At 38.0% G+C, this 17,418-nt stretch overlaps 2 protein-coding genes across 3 annotated transcripts in view; one reads left to right on the top strand and one right to left on the bottom strand.

Annotated features, from left to right (window-relative positions):
* The window catches only part of SUPT3H (SPT3 homolog, SAGA and STAGA complex component), a gene marked incomplete at its 5' end in the record, with an annotated part of 272,713 nt that extends 266,908 nt beyond the window's left edge, over positions 1 to 5,805 (bottom strand). For both annotated transcript variants that reach the window (XM_080341030.1, XM_080341029.1), the window contains one exon: positions 5,711 to 5,805. In XM_080341030.1, coding sequence (XP_080197156.1) covers positions 5,711 to 5,805 — 95 coding nt within the window. The remainder of the gene's footprint in view (positions 1 to 5,710) is intronic.
* The window catches only part of RUNX2 (RUNX family transcription factor 2), a gene marked incomplete at both ends in the record, with an annotated part of 230,210 nt that overhangs the window by 27,374 nt on the left and 185,418 nt on the right, over positions 1 to 17,418 (top strand). The window lies entirely within an intron of this gene.

The following is a 17,418-nucleotide window of genomic DNA, read 5'->3' on the forward strand; positions in this document are numbered from 1 at the left end:
TAACTCTGACCTGAAACTAAAAGCTTTTTCAAATTTGCCTTTTATCATAAACTACTGAAAGAAACTTTTTTGTCCCCAGAATTACCTTAGAGACTTACAAGATCCGTACCCTTCTATACAGAAATGTTTAAGATGTTGCTATAGCATTCTCTATCCTTATAGCTAAGTACACATGTGAAAAACATGACTGAATTATGACTTCTTCACGTGATGTGGCCTTCATTTAATTTAGGTCAGACCTTATCTGAGGTTTCTTAGCCACTGAAAGTATTTAGACAGGAATTTCATCTCTGAAATGATTCGCCATCACTCTCTCAAACTGGATTCTTCCCATTACCAACTTCTTGTCCTACATTCAGCATACCTGTGCTCAATATTAATTGCTTATTCTGCCACTGTTTCCTGGAGAAAGAGACACTGAAAAAACAGAACTGTCAGTAGATTGGTGATGGATTACATATAATCTTAATGAAATACATTAATTCAACAGAACAGCCAGCATGCTAGCAAAACTGAAGGCCTTTGCTTAGTTTTTCCTCACTTGATTCTTGTAACAAATGGATGAACGATGGCACAAAATGCACATATACACTAATCCATAAAAATGGAGAAGGGCAGGAGAAAAATGATTAATATTGAGAAAGTTTTATTCTTCAGTAACAGGGACCATGTAAATGCCTCAAGAGTTGGGCAGACATGACCAAGGACACTTAATGATAGAAGTTTAAGAGCTACACCCAATTCTTACCAAGTCTCTGCCATAATTTACAACATGTTAAAAAATTAAAAATAGATTATAAGTAATATATTTAGAAATAAAAAGGGAAGTTTTTATTACAATCTCTACTGCACACTAACATAACATTGGAGTAGATTAGAGACAGATATAAGCTACAAGCTGGAGAAAGTTGAGATAAGAACTGGACACACGTTCACTGTCTGGAAGAAGCAATCAGACAAAAAAAAACATCCTCTTCAATACAGAAATTTAACTGGTGCTTTATACAATATAATTCAAAGATTTTTCATCAATGTGGAGCCAAATCCTACAAATTTTTAGCTGTCATAAAATTACTGAAACATGGAAAACTAAACACTGGATCACCTGCAGGATCAAGTTGTTGAGTGTAGAAAACTGATGTTTAAATATATGTTTGCCATTAGAAAATTTTATGTGATTTTTAGAAGTATTCTGTTGATAACTTAAACTAACCTTGAGTATGGCCTCTCTGTATAAGATTTTTCAGAGAAAAAAAAAACACACTGAATCAATAAAAACAGCTTCTCAATTAACTTCAGATCACAGTAACTAGTATGTTTGTAAATAGTTAAAATAGCTTGGAAAAATCAAGATATTTTACTAAGGGGAAAAATCCTCCTTCTTCATCCACAAATTGTTCAACACAAATGTATAAAACATCAGTTTCCAGAAATTCACTCTGTACGTAATGCATATAGCACAAAATAGATGGTCTCAACCAAATTATGAATTTTAACAGCTACTGAGAAATCATCATGGTTGTGAACCTACTGGGCAGAGCTGTAATTTAAGTGCAGCCGACCTCAGGCCAGCAGTTGGTTTGGAAACAGGTTGTAGATCAGCCATATGAATCTATGTAAAACAAAACTCAGCAAAATGCACCAGAAGTGCTGAAAACTTTTACGTGATTAACACCTACTGCTGGAAGTTCTATAGTAACATAATAAAACATCCAAATACAAATAAAGGATGAGGGAGTCAGAGCTAGATCTACATAGCATTATGCTCTTTATAAGATTAATATCAAATAATCCCAAGGTTTTAACAATTAAAAGCCAAACAAATCTGTATAAATTGTGTTAACTGACACAATTGGGTGGTTTGTGACAGTCTGATACTTTTATTTAGCTCTGTATTCCTCCTAAGGTAATCAGCATATTAAATAATATCACCAGTTCTACTTCATACTATTTACACAGGCATTAAACATCATATAGAACAGACTTTTTTTCTAACAAACACAAATATTTCTTCAAATGCACATAAACATTTGGAATATTCTTAATGGAAAAACAGTTTTATTAGTAAAAAATACATATGTATACTACAAAAAACTTTTATACATTTTCAGGCAGCTTTTCTGCAATATTTTATTATTTCTTTTCAAGACTCCTATACATTCCCTGCCTTCTTAAATAAATCAGAAAAATATTTGTGAGCTTATCATAAAGACACAATTCTACAAAAGGATTCAGTTCATTCCCTGACTCTGTGGTTCAAAAACAGTTGTCACCTACATAATATACAAATAACCTCCTCACTTGAAATGGGATTATTCCCAAGCTTAACATCACATATAAATTTAAGCATTTCAGGGAGTCAAACCCTGACTCAATACTTCAGTGCTGTAAATTCAGACTGCGAGGCACTGGTATGCACAGACTTCCAGACCTTATTACTGGATTGTAACAGCATTTGATATTCAAAAACACGGTTTCTCTACCTTCCTTCTGTCCTTTATGACTCTAAAAATCCAACTAACAAATGCCATTCTGCATTAGCACCCAGTGTCCCTGTATGACTTATTCCTCACACGTTCATCCTCTTGCTGCACCCATTTTTTGTTGAGAAGGGCAGGACAAGTTGAAGTTACCTTTCCCATTACTCCACATGAACGACAATAGGTGAAACTGGTGATCCTAATCAACTTCACAACTGCAAACTATGCACAGTCAGTCTCTATTTACTTCTCTTTAGGAAAGTTGTTACCTTTTTTGCACTGTAATGCTCCACTGTTTCCCAGGATCTTAAGAGGTCAGGATGGATTTGTTGTGAATTGCCAAAAATGGGAGAAATCTGTATCTTCCTAAATTATATAGTTTATAAAAAAATGTCAGCTTCTGACAGAGCCTGAAAAGTTAATTTAAAGTAGCAACTTCATTTTGCAGTCCTGGCCAAAAGAAACAGCTGTCATTTTTCCTCCACATGCTTCATCCCTGGCACTTTATCATTTCAAAAGTCTCCCTTTCTTCCAGCAAACAATAAAAATGTAACTTTCACTGTGCTTGTTACATTCAAGGAATTTCTTCAATTCCTACTAGTTTAATAAAACTGAAAATTATTACTGTAAAGCACAGATCTGTTTGCATAGCTTTCAAAGTAGAACCCGTTTTGAAGCAAAATGAAAATGTCTATTTCTTCCATTTGTATGGCCAACAATAACTTCTCCGTTCTGACAGAATCATGTGTATACTGGCAGGGAGGGTAGTTTCAAAACACTTTATCAGGAAGTCCACAATTAAATAAAATGCAGGCTCCCCAGATATTGATCCATATTGATGCACAGGCTTGTTTGACCCCCAACTTCATGGCTATTCTTTTGGTTTTTAAACACACACTTATTTTCGCCACCAAGAACAACATATATATTTTCCAGTGTAGATGACTGTAATAGATGTGAACAATAACTGAACCAAATTCTCTTGAAGGAAAGAACTAATATTTTTCTATCTGAAAAAGAACCCAGTAGTGCAAACCCCTGGGTTTGTAACAAAGTACTTCAGAAGATTCAATGCACAGGAAACAGTTCATTATCTCATTTATATTATACTGAAAAATACACCAGTGGAATGCATCGCATGCTCTACTTAACAGCAATCTGGTAGTCTCTTAAGTATGTTTAACTGAAAACAAATTGCATCTTCTACTTTCAGACAGGGAACTTTGCAGAAATTAACAGAGGCAAGTAATTCCCTTCACATTTACTGCCCATATAACAATTTAAATCAGAAGTTTTTACACAACAGTGAAGGTAAATCTATGACACGTGACAGAACAAGCAAAACAGCATTATTCTCACCACCATTAATCTGTATAAAATCTCATATCTCCTAATACTCAAAAGTATTTCCATTACATCAAATGCAGTTTTTATGTAGGTAAATATTTATTATCTGCTGAAGCTTGGAATACTTTTCACTTCTTTATGGTAATTGAAGGCAACAAGCAAACAAAATATTTACATCTCTTCAGACCTATTTCTAATTATATAAATAAAAAACAAAGCTTTAACATTCTTCCTATCCTAATCTTCAGCTCTAAAGTGATGGAAAGCGGAAGGAAAGGAACGGAACATTTCAGATAAAATGATCTAAAATTTTAACTCACACAAAGTAATATATTAAAGGCCACATGCAAACCAATTATTAGATATTCAATGATTACTGACCTAGAGTAAAATGACCAAAACAATAGTATCATGGTGACAACAGGGATGCAGCCATAGTTTTAATAAATAACATTTCCCTATCATTACATCATAATCACCCATCTATGGGTCAGAAGGTAGATGCTGTAATTATTCTGACTTATATCCAAAAAAGGAAGAACAACAAAAAAAAAAGAGTAAAAAGAAGTTTTCAAATACTGAGTGTTTTCAATGACTTGCCAAAGTAGAGATCAGTAGCCCAAAATTAATTCCCTGTTAAGTTCATCCTACTTTACCTCATCCTATCTTCAACATCATCTTGGACAGTCCTCCAAGAGCTAAGACTTCAGTGAAATGAGCCAATAATTACCACTATCTTCTGAAACCACAGATTAATGTCTCAGTACTCTGGGACTGGCTTTCTTTGTTTCATTTTCAACTCTTGACAAATGAACAGAAGGAAAAATCCTTTAAGACAATTTTGCAAGATTTCATAAAGCAAAGCTCCCTTTCATGTGCAGCTGACCTCAGCAAATGGCAAATGTGCACCCTCTCTCCCCCATAAGTAACATTCATAGTCATATATTCTTTTAAAAATATATAAATCAGACATGAGCTACTAGAGCCAAGCTCTCTATCTGCAGCCTTAAAGGTCTGATATCTTTTAGCTCTGGGTTGAAATATTCTTTACAGGGTTTGATAAATCAGGAGCACGAATCCACATGGAAACACGCTCATTACTTCCTCCCCTCACCCATCCCAACTGTTCCATGTCTTGGGTACATATAGAAAGGGGGGAAAAAAATGCTGTATAGTGGCAGGTCAGACTTTTTGATGAATATGTTGCTTTCCACCAAATGAAGACTTGTAGTCAGCCTAGTGCAGTCAAGATAAAGATGACTCTTAGGCAAGGAATCCTTCTGATTATGCAAATATTTTTAAGATAGACAAAACCCACCTGTTTAAATAACGTCCAACATTTTAGAAGTTGTAAACTGCAAAGTCGTATCGTATCACAGCTTGGGACTGGGCTTCTAAGAGTCCACTGTTAATTTACAGCAACAAATAACTTGTCCTTTTAACACCTTTACTTCCTGTCTCTCAAAACCCAGTTATTTACAACTGTTCCATATTTCAATTTCATCAGCAATATTATGATCTCTGCAGTCAAACTCTCTGTATTAGCACTGAAAGATGTTAATACAGAATATTTATTAAAATAAGTATATATGACAACAAGAAGCTTGGCTTTCTTTGATGGACTGAGAAATACAAGTCTCTAATGACTTCTAAAGTAATATTAAAAATACATGTCTTTACTCAGCAGGACTTTCCTTTTAATACAGGATGTGTTTTCTTAATGTATCCAACTCACCCCACATATCAGAAGTAAAATACTAACAGATCCTTCACTAATACCTGCTCTTCTTCACCCCATCACCCTTATACACACATTCTAAGAAACCAGCTAAAAGATGCACACAAAATATTGATATCACCAGATATTGTGACTGATTACTTACATCATACTTTGCAATTCAGGTGTAAAGCTTGTCGATTTTCTTCCGCCACTTGAAGAGGCAATCGTTGACATCGGGCTGGCCACGGTGCTGCTCATCTGAGTAAACAAAGAAACAGCACTTAAAATACTTTCATTTTAAAGAGACCATATTATGTTTCACACTAGATAGTTAAAAGGGAAGAAAAGCTTTTCGGGATAGATTTGATTGGAAAGACTCTGCGTGCAAAAGAAGCCTGAGATATTGTAGAAATATGAGAGACTAGATGTTTACTGTAAGCAAAGTACTGAAAATGTGTGATATTTTTTTGAAGTACCATCCCATCAACCCATTTAGAGGTACTTGAGGTGCACCAATGGATAAGCGTTAAGATAAAAACCACTATTATTCTGGAACACAAGGTATTCATTGGCACCAGGATCCCGCAACCTGAAACAGTCTCTTATTTTCCTACAGCATCCAAAGCACGAGTAACTCACATCTGCCCCTACTCCACTGAGACTAAGAGGAGTAAAATCCAAGCTCAGAAAAAGCCACGTAAAACTTGATGAACACTGAAAGCACAAGCTTCATTTCTAAAGCACCAACTTTATGGACACGTATTACTTAAGTCTTTAAATCAGAAATGTGTTAGCAAGAGTGGGACTTGAACATCACTGTAATACTTCTATGACTAAAGATACTGGTTTTATAACAAAATACTTTACGGCTTTTCTACACTAATTTCTCATTTAAAATCCTGCAAACCAAACCCAGGACAATTCTGCTCTTACACTGTGAAGTAATTGCCACATCTACATTTTCCTCTTTAATAACAGGAAGGTCAAATGCCTATCAAATAATCTCATTTTTTCTAATAACTGAATTTACTAAAGCACTGACAAATGAAAAATTTATCTAAGTATGAAAAACTCTCTAAATATAGAATAGGGAGTTTCATTTTTCCATTTAAGAATTATTTTAACAGAGAACTGCACACACTGTGTAAGTCTCCTGATAAACAGCATATATTCGCACTGCATTTCCTCCTCTTCTAGGTTGCTGCACACTAGTAACAGTTGAGTTGTGCTGCTCATTTCTTGTACTATTAGTAATACCAGTAGTAACGACAATGAAAACCACATGTTAATATAGTTTGCTTTGCTGTAAGACCTCTAAAAAGATTCTGCCTTTCTCCAGTGTAAAAATTTAAGGTTAAAATAGCTTTCTTTTCTAAAAACCAATCTAAAAGTACATGACCAGATTTACAGTAAATGCCATTAAAAGCACTGCAATCAATCACAAATGTCATGCTTTGGTTTAAGAAAACTTACAATACTCTAGACACAAAACACAAGATACTTTCAAAAAGTAACAAATAGATTAGTGTTTTGAAAAGCTAATAGCGTAACAGCATAAGGATTGAACAACAAAAGTAGAAAGTTTCTGCATTTAGATAAATTTCCTTTTTTATTAATGCTTTCAAACAGATTTTCACAGGCTTCTGTTCATCTTCAAGCAGATTCTAATTGAGGTCCCCATCCTGCAAGCACTTATGCACATGTGTAACTTTAATCACAAATCTACTCCCACTGAAGTCTGATTTTAATCACAGGGGCAGTTACACACCAGGCTTAAGTGTTAGCAGGATCCTGCCATAATCAGAATCTTAACGGTCAACTTAGTGAGGTTTATATATATATATATATATATATATATATAAAAAAAAAATATCTGTAACATAAAGGAAGGTGACAGAGTATTTCCAGAAAAACTCCATGTGCATCCAGAAGGGAGTGAAGAAGCTGCTGCAATGGTAGCCAGGAACAGCCCAAATATTTGTAAATTTATATGTATTTTACTGTGTATTATTTGGTTGTGAATGATTATGATTTATTTTAGTAGCTATATATTTCTATCCAATACCACGGTATCAATATTCCTAAATATAAATTAATACTCTGCAAACTGTATTTTACCCAGACCCTAGAGCAAGTAGTTGGGGGAGTGCCTGAGTTAATACTCTACAAAACACCTATAGAAAAAAAACCCTGAAACATACCAATCATATGTGCCTTCAAGTTTAAAAACTGAGTAACATACAAAGACTTAAGGGGTTTTTAAGTTCAATATTCCTAAAAAACCTAACTACATCATTTAAAGCATATGGCTATTTTTCTGCAAACATCCAGGGCAGGCACTTTGCTTTATCCATGAAGATCTGCTCTGCTAATTTATGCAGCATTTTGCCAAAATTCCCAAAAAAATAAGGGACACGATTCCACAGTTGCCTCCTCACAGCATAACATCCATGATTCGTGCGTGTCCTATTTTAGAGTAAATACATTTAAAGGTTCCTGCCCTCCAAGTGGACAAGAACAGTTAATTAAAAAAACTTGAAGTGTCATACAGCTGTATAAGTATCAGTAGGTTTGAGAGCTGAAAGCTTATCAGCTACCGCTTCACCGAAAACTTGGTCTTCCTATTGCAACCAAATGATTTAACTTTCAAATCAAGCAGGTGTACGCAGCATTTTCTTGACATAAAAAACCAACAGCTTGTCAGGCTTCATCAGACCCTTTCCAATAATTACTTCCACAGCCCACTTTTTGTTTGATGCTTTAGATAATTAACTTCTTTACACATCAAAGTCCCATCCTCCGTATGTTCTATTTCCTTTCTTCCGGACATTAAAAAAAGAATCATTCAAAAGCAGAAGCACTCTCAAATCAATTTTCTTCAATAGGTACAGCTAACATGGAACTGAAAAGCCTACTGTAATCTTCAATGGGTCAATACGGTGTATTTGTTTTAGCTCTGAACTGAAATGCAGCTGTTTGCCATATCCTACAAAACGAATTCAGATGTTCAGATTAGGTCACAGATTATTTCAACATGCCGTATTTTCATCATGAACTCTAGCAAGAAGATAACTGCTGATTAACGCTATTTGCACTAGTAATTATGAGTTCCTATCCAAATAAGTCCAGCTTTTACAAATTCTTTTCACATCAGTAAAATTTTGCAGTCAAATGTATAGTAAAAAATACACATTAAAAGTATATATAAACATTAATATAAATATTTTAAAGCATCTACTGTAATCTAAATGTCTTTTACATTTAGGAGTCATAACAGAAAACTATTTGTTCCATATGAATCAGAAGAGTTTTCAGTTGAGGGAAACAAACTCAAAGTCATTTCTCAGCAAGTTTAGGCCCAGCCTTCTCATCAAGGTGAGATTCCAGGGCAGACTTTCATTTTATAGCCATCCTCCATATCTATATCCACTCTGGAATTACCAAGCAATACTGACTCACACTGATAGTTGTCCATTCAATTAACCACCTGTATAATCCATCTATAATATTTATTCAAGATCCAGTTGAGACACATCTAAGAATTAAAATTCTACTCCTCCTAAAACTTGAATTTAACATATAGGCTATACATTTAATCCCTAACTGTAGAGCACTAGATCTCTGAGCTATTTCATATCATTTGGGACATACATAAGCAGTCTCAATGTATGTATATATATGCAGTCAACAACTTCATCTTTTGAAATATTGCTCAAATACTTTCAGGAACACCATTGTCAAAATATCACATGGGAATCTAAGGTGTATCCAGTCACTACAGCACATTCCTCCAAAACTTCTGTTCAATGGCTGATCTAAATTCAATCAGGAAGAGGAAATATCTATATTATTACAGCTTTCACTTCACAAAAAAAAAAAAAAAAAAAAAGTAAGTTTAAATTGGGCCAGTTTAAAACAAAAGTGGCTTCACACTGATTTTATCTGATGTTTCTGTTATAGAGTAAAAAGGTGCAGAATTACAATGAAAAAAGCAGTGTCCCTGCACAGATTTTTACATCAAGTAACACATTAGAGTCAAATTTACTGCTATAACCTAATTCATCAAACATACATCTAAATGAGGTTACTGCATCAGTTCTCTTGCCTTTCATAAATACATTTTGCATATAACCTGAAACCATGCAAAAATTTAAAGACTGACATATTTCCCTTTATATAAGCCCAAACAAAACAGGAAGGAAACACAAGCCAAGGTGACTATGAATTAACACGAAATTAAAATTAATGCTTTTGTTTTCACATCCTCTACTTCAGAGTAATTAGATTAACCAGCCTGTTACCACTGAGTATTTTACTGCATCATGGCATCACCGGCGGACAAGAGTCTAAGATATAGTCTTCTAGGATTGGAGATGTAAGAACTTAATTAACTACAGGAAATAACTGATTTTTGTTAGTGAACTTCTTTTACAGAACAAAAACACAACCATAAACCCTGTCGAACACATGCAAAGCTCGTTTTCTAAGTGTATGCTTAAAATTATTTAAAAAAAAGAAAAAAAATCCCACTAACCCATAAACAAATACTGGAGAGCATGTATTGTTTTGCTGATTACCCACTCGCCCAGTAGCATGGAACACCTGAAAATTGAAACACTAAGTATGAAGTCCTTAAGTTCTCCTGAGCTGTTCAAGCAGGATGGAACTGGAACCATGCTAAAGGGTCTGATACAAGCACTACACATGGATGACGTGTATTTTACAACAATTCAAAAATGTATCATGAAACTCCTTTATCATCCTCTAACCCGTGCAGGGCCAAAACAATCATCTTGTTGTATAACAATTAAAAAATGGTTTTGCTTATAGGCAATAAGATGAATAACTTCCGTATTCCCTAAACATTGGCCTCTTAAAAGCCAAACAGACAAAGCAAAGACACAAACTTTCAAGTAGCATACAGAGTAAACGCAGGATCAGAAGGGATCTGTGTGCAGGCGGTGACACATCTGCGTCAGGTCTGCACGCAATAATATTGTTCAAAGATAGGGATGCAATCTCAGCTTTTTTTTTTTCCCATTTTTTTAATTAATTAATAAAGTATCACAAAGTGGAAAGTATGCTCTATTCATGCCAAGCATAACACGTTACATCTGCTACTGCAGCTTCCATTTATTACCTGATAGACCAGATGCTTCTAATGGCTTTATTTTAAAGTGAATGCCAGAAAGAAATATTCATCTCATAGCTGTCAATGCGCAGCCCAGCTTTCACCACCCAGACAAATAAGCATCTCAAGTTTGACCATGACACTATTTTTTGGAACGAAATATGCTTGGAAAGCCCACATGAATACGAGGAAAACAACTGAACATCATCCCCCTGTTTCCAGTTACAAGGCAGTTCAGTCATTTAGAAGTTATAGAAGAAACATGCATGTCTGATAACAAAGGGTAAAAGAAAATTTCAAATACATATGAGCATAGATGTTGGTCCAAAGAATAAAATGCATCTTATTATCTTTAAAACTGTCACATTCCACATCCCTGGAGATAAAATAATCCTAAATGTCCATTTCTGCTTCTCATAATAAAGTATCTTTGTGCATTAGTTTTACCAAAGGCCCTAAATGACAGCAGTAAACAAGCAGAACTCTCGCTGACTTTGCAGGGAAAGAAAAGTCACTAACCAACTACAGACTAAACCCTAATCTTCTGACTATTCTGCGTAACAACTGCTGTATTTTACTTAAAATTACATGTCCTCATATTTTAAGTTGTTATTTGTCCATCCATGAGTTAGACATGACAGTTACTTAAGTCTCTTCTGAAACAGACCACAGAATGGTCTGGACTACTGAAAGAATATTAATACCCAGATGTAACTATTTTGTTTTAAGACTGAGAAACATACAGCATAATGTTGTATGAGAGGTACCCTCCACATCTGGAGATGTTTACAAACATTTGCCATAGTTTCTAACTGGAGTCTAATCAGAGCTCTGTCCTTCCCCAGCAGTGAGTGGTTTATTGATTTTTAACCAAGACAGCAGGGAAAATGAATCTAATGTATACGCCCACCTCCCCCCCATCTGAAATGAACTTGCAGCACTTTCTGCAGAACTCCATGTCACATTTGGCACTTAATGGCACTGCAAATTAAGCACCAATTATGTTTTACTTCCTTCCTAAAAATGCTTTAACGAAATATTGTAAATATCAGACAAACTGTAACTAACAGCAAAGTTCCCATAGCTTCCAGAATCTGGCTCCTGTAACCATAACTTTATTTGGACCAGCAATTATTTTTTTTTTCCAAATGCATTATTTTAGCAGCATTCCAAATCTTCCATACCAATTATTTAATAATTGTATAGACACGCAATTTCACAACCATGACCTTCCTGTGGTAACCACCGACAATTTTCAGTGAAGGAAATATAAGGTGTGCTTGCAAGTCTAGTGATAAAAACCAGCTTTAAGTCATTAGGAACTTACATACTCCAGTAGGCAAAGATGAACAGATCCCAACCTGTAATTTACTCAGTATTTTGCTTTTTCTGAAAAGTAAAATATTTCTATATGAATGTGCAGATGTCAGGTTAGTTCTGCCAATAGGCTTAACTGCTCATTTGCCAAGCAAACCTGTTAGTCATCATCTATGTTTAGTTCCAGCTAAAGTAACTTAGAATTTAAGGTTTTGCTAATGCACTTGGATTCTCTGTAAAGCACAACAACCAAGTTTACCCCCTTCTTACCACTGGCTTTAATCTATATGTTCCTGGGTATAATTTATCTCTCTAGACCTGCACCTGCCTTCACCTGTTCAACTCCTTCCAAGGTGGCATTATTTTCCCAACCTGTCACACTGATTGCATCGCTCCTCCTCCTTTCACATCACCCTGAGCTGTGTTTGGTTCACTATTCAAAATACAGTTGATTTCATAATATAGTTCCACCTTGACCTTAATTGAACATTCTAGCATATCAGGAATTTCATACTTTGCCTCATTGCTCCCCTCAAGTTAGGGCATCAATGTATGTATAAAAAATCCCTCATTAAGAATGACTAGTGAAACACATAGCTTATAAGAATTTTATCCAATTCTTATTATTTAATTCTTACTCTTTCTGAAATCACTGCTTGCCACCGTAAGTCTAAATTCTCTAGAGCACAAAATGTTTTCCTCCATTACTGCTTATTTGCACAACACAGAGCACGAGGAGAACTACAGCCATGGCTTTAATATTAATTACAACCATGAAAATTAGTTCTTAAGAAGTAGATCTAACAGCAAGTCAGTAGCTTTTGGGACACCAACTCCTTTCAGAGATCTCACAGTCACAGATGGTGTGCAATAGGTTTCTGCTAAAATGTATTCTTGTTTACTTGGAAATACGCTTTTTTTTCTTTGCTATTTAAGCACATGATTTTTAAAAGCACTTGAGAGCTGTATTGATAATTCTTATGATTTACCTGAGAGATGCTAGCAAGAGTTAGGCCAATACCAAGGTGCTTCAAATCACCTCTTTCATACAAGCTCTTGGCCTCTTTTTGCCATTACTGCTACTTCTTCTATGACAGTTTAAGAAGCTGCGTGAACTAGAAACTTTGCAGTTGACTCTGTAAATGTCTGATTGTAATCGAACGTAATACTTCAAACGTATGCAAAATACAGGGGTAGAGAAAACCCAGAGATTATTTATAAATATAAATTCATTCTGCTTTAGCTTGCAAATTCATATGCACTAAGATTACTTCACATGAATAATGATTACAAGGAGCACTACGAATGCCAAGTATCTGAAACACAGATTATAGACCTAATCAGTATCATTTTCAGTACCTTTGACATGCAGTTTTCTGATCAGCTCCAGATAAACTCATATCTCAGTCACTACTGCCTCATTCCATGAGAACACAGGCCTAACTAGTTTCCTTTTCTTTGCATACTTTGTATACCTATACATCTGGATATTTCACAATAGCAACAAGAGCATCAACTCAATTAGTTTCTGTGGTATAATTAAGCTGCTTGGGTTTAGCCTCGTGCCTTAAAAAAAACCTTGCAATAATGACCTAGAAAGACATTGTCTAGTTGGTCTTGCTGCTTAAGGGCATCACATCAGAACAGCAATAACAACACCAACAATGTTCAGCGTTGCCCTAGACTATTATATGTAAGTAACTCTTAAAACACACGTAGCTTACTAAATTATAGCTTGCTTATGCTGACAAGTTACTAATTGACTAATCAGATTTCAGACAGCTCCATTCTATGTTATTCAGAATTGAGCCCAAGAGACTAATTCAGTTGGTTATGACATTCAGAGGCTTAGCAAGTAACCTAAAGGCTACTGAATCCTGTTGAACCTTACGCAGTGATTCCAAATTCATAAATTTGAAAATTCTACGTAAAATGCCAGTAAAGCATAGAAGGATTTCTTGGTTACTCCTCAGAGTCATGACACTGAGTTTTTCCTCCGGCCTTCTTAGTATATTCTGGTTAGACCTCAAGCTTTTCTTCAGAATCATCATGGCTAAGAATTTCTTTATCTAAGGGAAACCTAACATTTTCACGCTTCCACAAGACTCACAGAGATGGGGCTTTAGGAAGACATGAATAAATACTGTTACAGTTGGAAACCATACTTTTAACATCAGCATTCCCATGTACACAGCAACAATACGCAGGACAAAAAGGAGTCAAGATTAAAATAAAATCTTATTTCTGTATTAATAACATGCAGATATGAGCCTGTGCAAAGTCAGAAAGACTGACACTGCCTGCCATGCCACCTGGATCTGGCCAGCAATGAAGAAACGTATGCAGAAAGGGCGAAAGGGAGGACACACAAAACCCTGCCAAGTCAGCACTGTACAGGGTACAGCCTTAAGCCAAAGGGAAAGAGAGGACTGTACCAAGAACGAACATGACATTAGATTAAAAACTCCAAAAGAAAAATTAAGCACATTGCCAACACCACTGCAAACCTTGAAACGATTCACTTAGGAAATCAAATGTCTCACAATAAATAATTAATGCTAATGCCAAACAGCAGACTTGGTTGTCCGCAACGTCAGGTTCTTACCTCTCCGTCACACACACAGTAATGAATATTTCGCATGTACACTGGGCTTTGCATTCGTAGACTGCAAAGCGTTCATTTGTGTAATTTCTAGAAACTTACAAGCAGTTGATCTGTACATAAGATGTATAAAAACACAGTGTGTGGCAAAACCACTACACAGAGTATTCTTCCAGATCAGGTGTTATTCCTATGGGTTTAGCATTCACCAGTAATTTCTGTATGGATTAACAATTTCTATAAGGAATATTACAGGATTATATTATTAATAAATCACCACACTTGTTTGTGCAAAATAAATCAGATCCACTTCCTCCAGTGAAACTTACAAGCTATTGACATTTCACAGCAGCAGAGCAACAGTAAGAAATTAACAATATCCAGCAGTACCAGGCAGATGGCAGGCCAAAGCCTGGCCTAACTCACGTAATTCTAAGCCTGCAATTAAAAGTTTTAGGAATGCCTTCAAGGTCAGCTGCCAGACAACGAAACGAACAGGGCAGGGTCCAGCACGTGTAACGACACCACAGGCCACGAGAAAACCATTGCCAAGAGCGAAACGTGGCAGGAGCCGTTTGCTGTGACCTCCCAGACGCAATCAACCCCAAATCCCATGGTTAGGGGGCTGTAGAACTGGGGGGCGAGCTAGCAGACAAGTACCAGGCAACATCCCTGCCTGGGTTTGAAGGCATCCAGCGCCTTGGCTTCGATAGCGAGCCAAATGGCTTTACGTGAGAAGCCTCTTTACATGGTTACCAGCCACATACCCCCGCACAGGTTACGCTCCACACGCTGCTGCTCACACCTGGGCCAGCACCACCTAGAAAAACGCAAAACCGCGGATATAGATGGAATTAGCATCGTCCCATGCCCCCCCAACACACACACAGCCCCACACACACAGGCAGCCCCCGCCCGCCCTGCAGCGCTGCACAGGTTATCGCTGACTGGAACCCGCCAGGTTAATATTTAAGGCCCTTACAAAACGAGCAGCCCCCGCCAAGTTAGTTATAACAGCGACACATTGTCTTAATTGCGGTGCCCTCGCTGGTGACTCACTCAAAGGCTCACCCCTGGGGACGTGTGGAGGAGGAGGAGGAGACGGCTGAGATGTGCAGGGAAAGGAGGAAGCAAGGGAGGGAGGGAGGGAGGAAGGAGCAGCTGGCTCGGTAGTGCCCGCTCCCCCCACCCCGTGTGCGGTTATCCCGGAGGGGAAAGCGAGTGGCAGCAACTGAACCTCGTCCCTTCCCCTCCACGCGTTGCTTGGACCGAGGCACCAAATGAAGGGGACGAGAAAAAACGGCGTTTTTCTCTCTGCTCGCCCCACCACGCCAGCCGCCTCCGCCACGGCCGCTGAGGCGCTCACGCTGGGGAGGGGGGGGTAACATGGCGCCGCCCGCGGGGGGAGGAACCGGTTCCGCCACACACGGGCCGTGGCGCGTCGCCGCCTCCATCTGCTGTGTGGCGGCCGCGGCCTCCCAGGGCGAGGGGCGGGGCCCCTCGGCGCTTCCTCCCGCTTATCCCTCCAGCTGCTTTCGGTTCCTTTCAGCTCTCCTCAGCCAGACAGTATCACAGTATCACAGTATGTTCTGGATTGGAAGGGACCTCAAAAGATCATCTAGTCCAATCCCCCTGCTGGAGCAGGAACGCCTAAGTGAGGTTGCACAGGAACATGTCCAGGTGGGTCTTGAATGTCTCCAGAGAAGGAGACTCCACAACCCCCCTGGGCAGCCTGTTCCAGTGCTCTGTCACCCTTACTGAGAAGAAGTTTCTTCTCAAATTTAAGTGGAACCTCTTGTGTTCCAGCTTGATCCCATTGCCCCTTGTCCTATCATTGTTTGCCAACGAGAAGAGCCTGGCTCCATCCTCATGGCACTCATCTTTTATATATTTATAAACATTAATAAGGTCACCCCTCAGTCTCCTCTTCTCCAAACTAAAGAGACCCAGCTCCCTCAGCCTTTCCTCATAAGGGAGGTGCTCCACTCCCTTAATCATCTTGGTTGCCCTACGCTGGACCCTCTCCAGCAGTTCCTTGTCCTTCTTGAACTGAGGGGCCCAGAACTGGACACAATATTCCAGATGGGGTCTCACCAGGGCAGAGTAGAGGGGAAGGAGGACCTCTCTTGATCTACTAACCACCCCCCTTCTAATACATCCCAGGATGCCATTGGCCTTCCTGGCCACAAGGGCACAGTGCTGGCTCATGGTCATCCTGTTGTCCACCAGGATCCCCAGGTCCCTTTCCCCTACACTGCTCTCTAATATGTAATTTCCCAACCGATACTGGAATCTAGGGTTGTTCCTGCCCAGATGCAGGACTCTACACTTTTCCTTGTTAAATTTCATTAGGTTATTCCCCGCCCAACTCTCCAGCCTGTCTAGGTCTCGCTGGATGGCAGCACAGCCTTCTGGCGTGTCAGCCACTCCTCCCAGCTTAGTGTCATCAGCAAACTTGCTGATAGTACACTCTATTCCCTCGTCTAAGTCGTTAATGAATATATTGAATAATACTGGCCCCAGTACTGACCCCTGAGGTACTCCACTAGATACTGGTCTCCAACTAGACTTCGCACCATTGACTACCACTCTCTGACTTCTCTCCTTAAGCCAGTTTGTAACCCACCTCACTACTCTATTGTCTAGACCACACCTCTGCAACTTAGCAACTAGGATGCTGTGGGAGACTGTGTCAAAGGCTTTACTGAAGTCAAGGTAGACCACATCCACGGCTCTGCCATCATCCATCCACCTTGTAACATTCTCATAAAAGGCTATGAGGTTGGTCAAGCATGACTTACCCTTGGTAAAGCCATGCTGA

Source organism: Nesoenas mayeri (genome assembly GCF_963082525.1).
Source record: "Nesoenas mayeri genome assembly, chromosome: 3".
Classification (NCBI taxonomy): Eukaryota; Metazoa; Chordata; class Aves; order Columbiformes; family Columbidae; genus Nesoenas; species Nesoenas mayeri.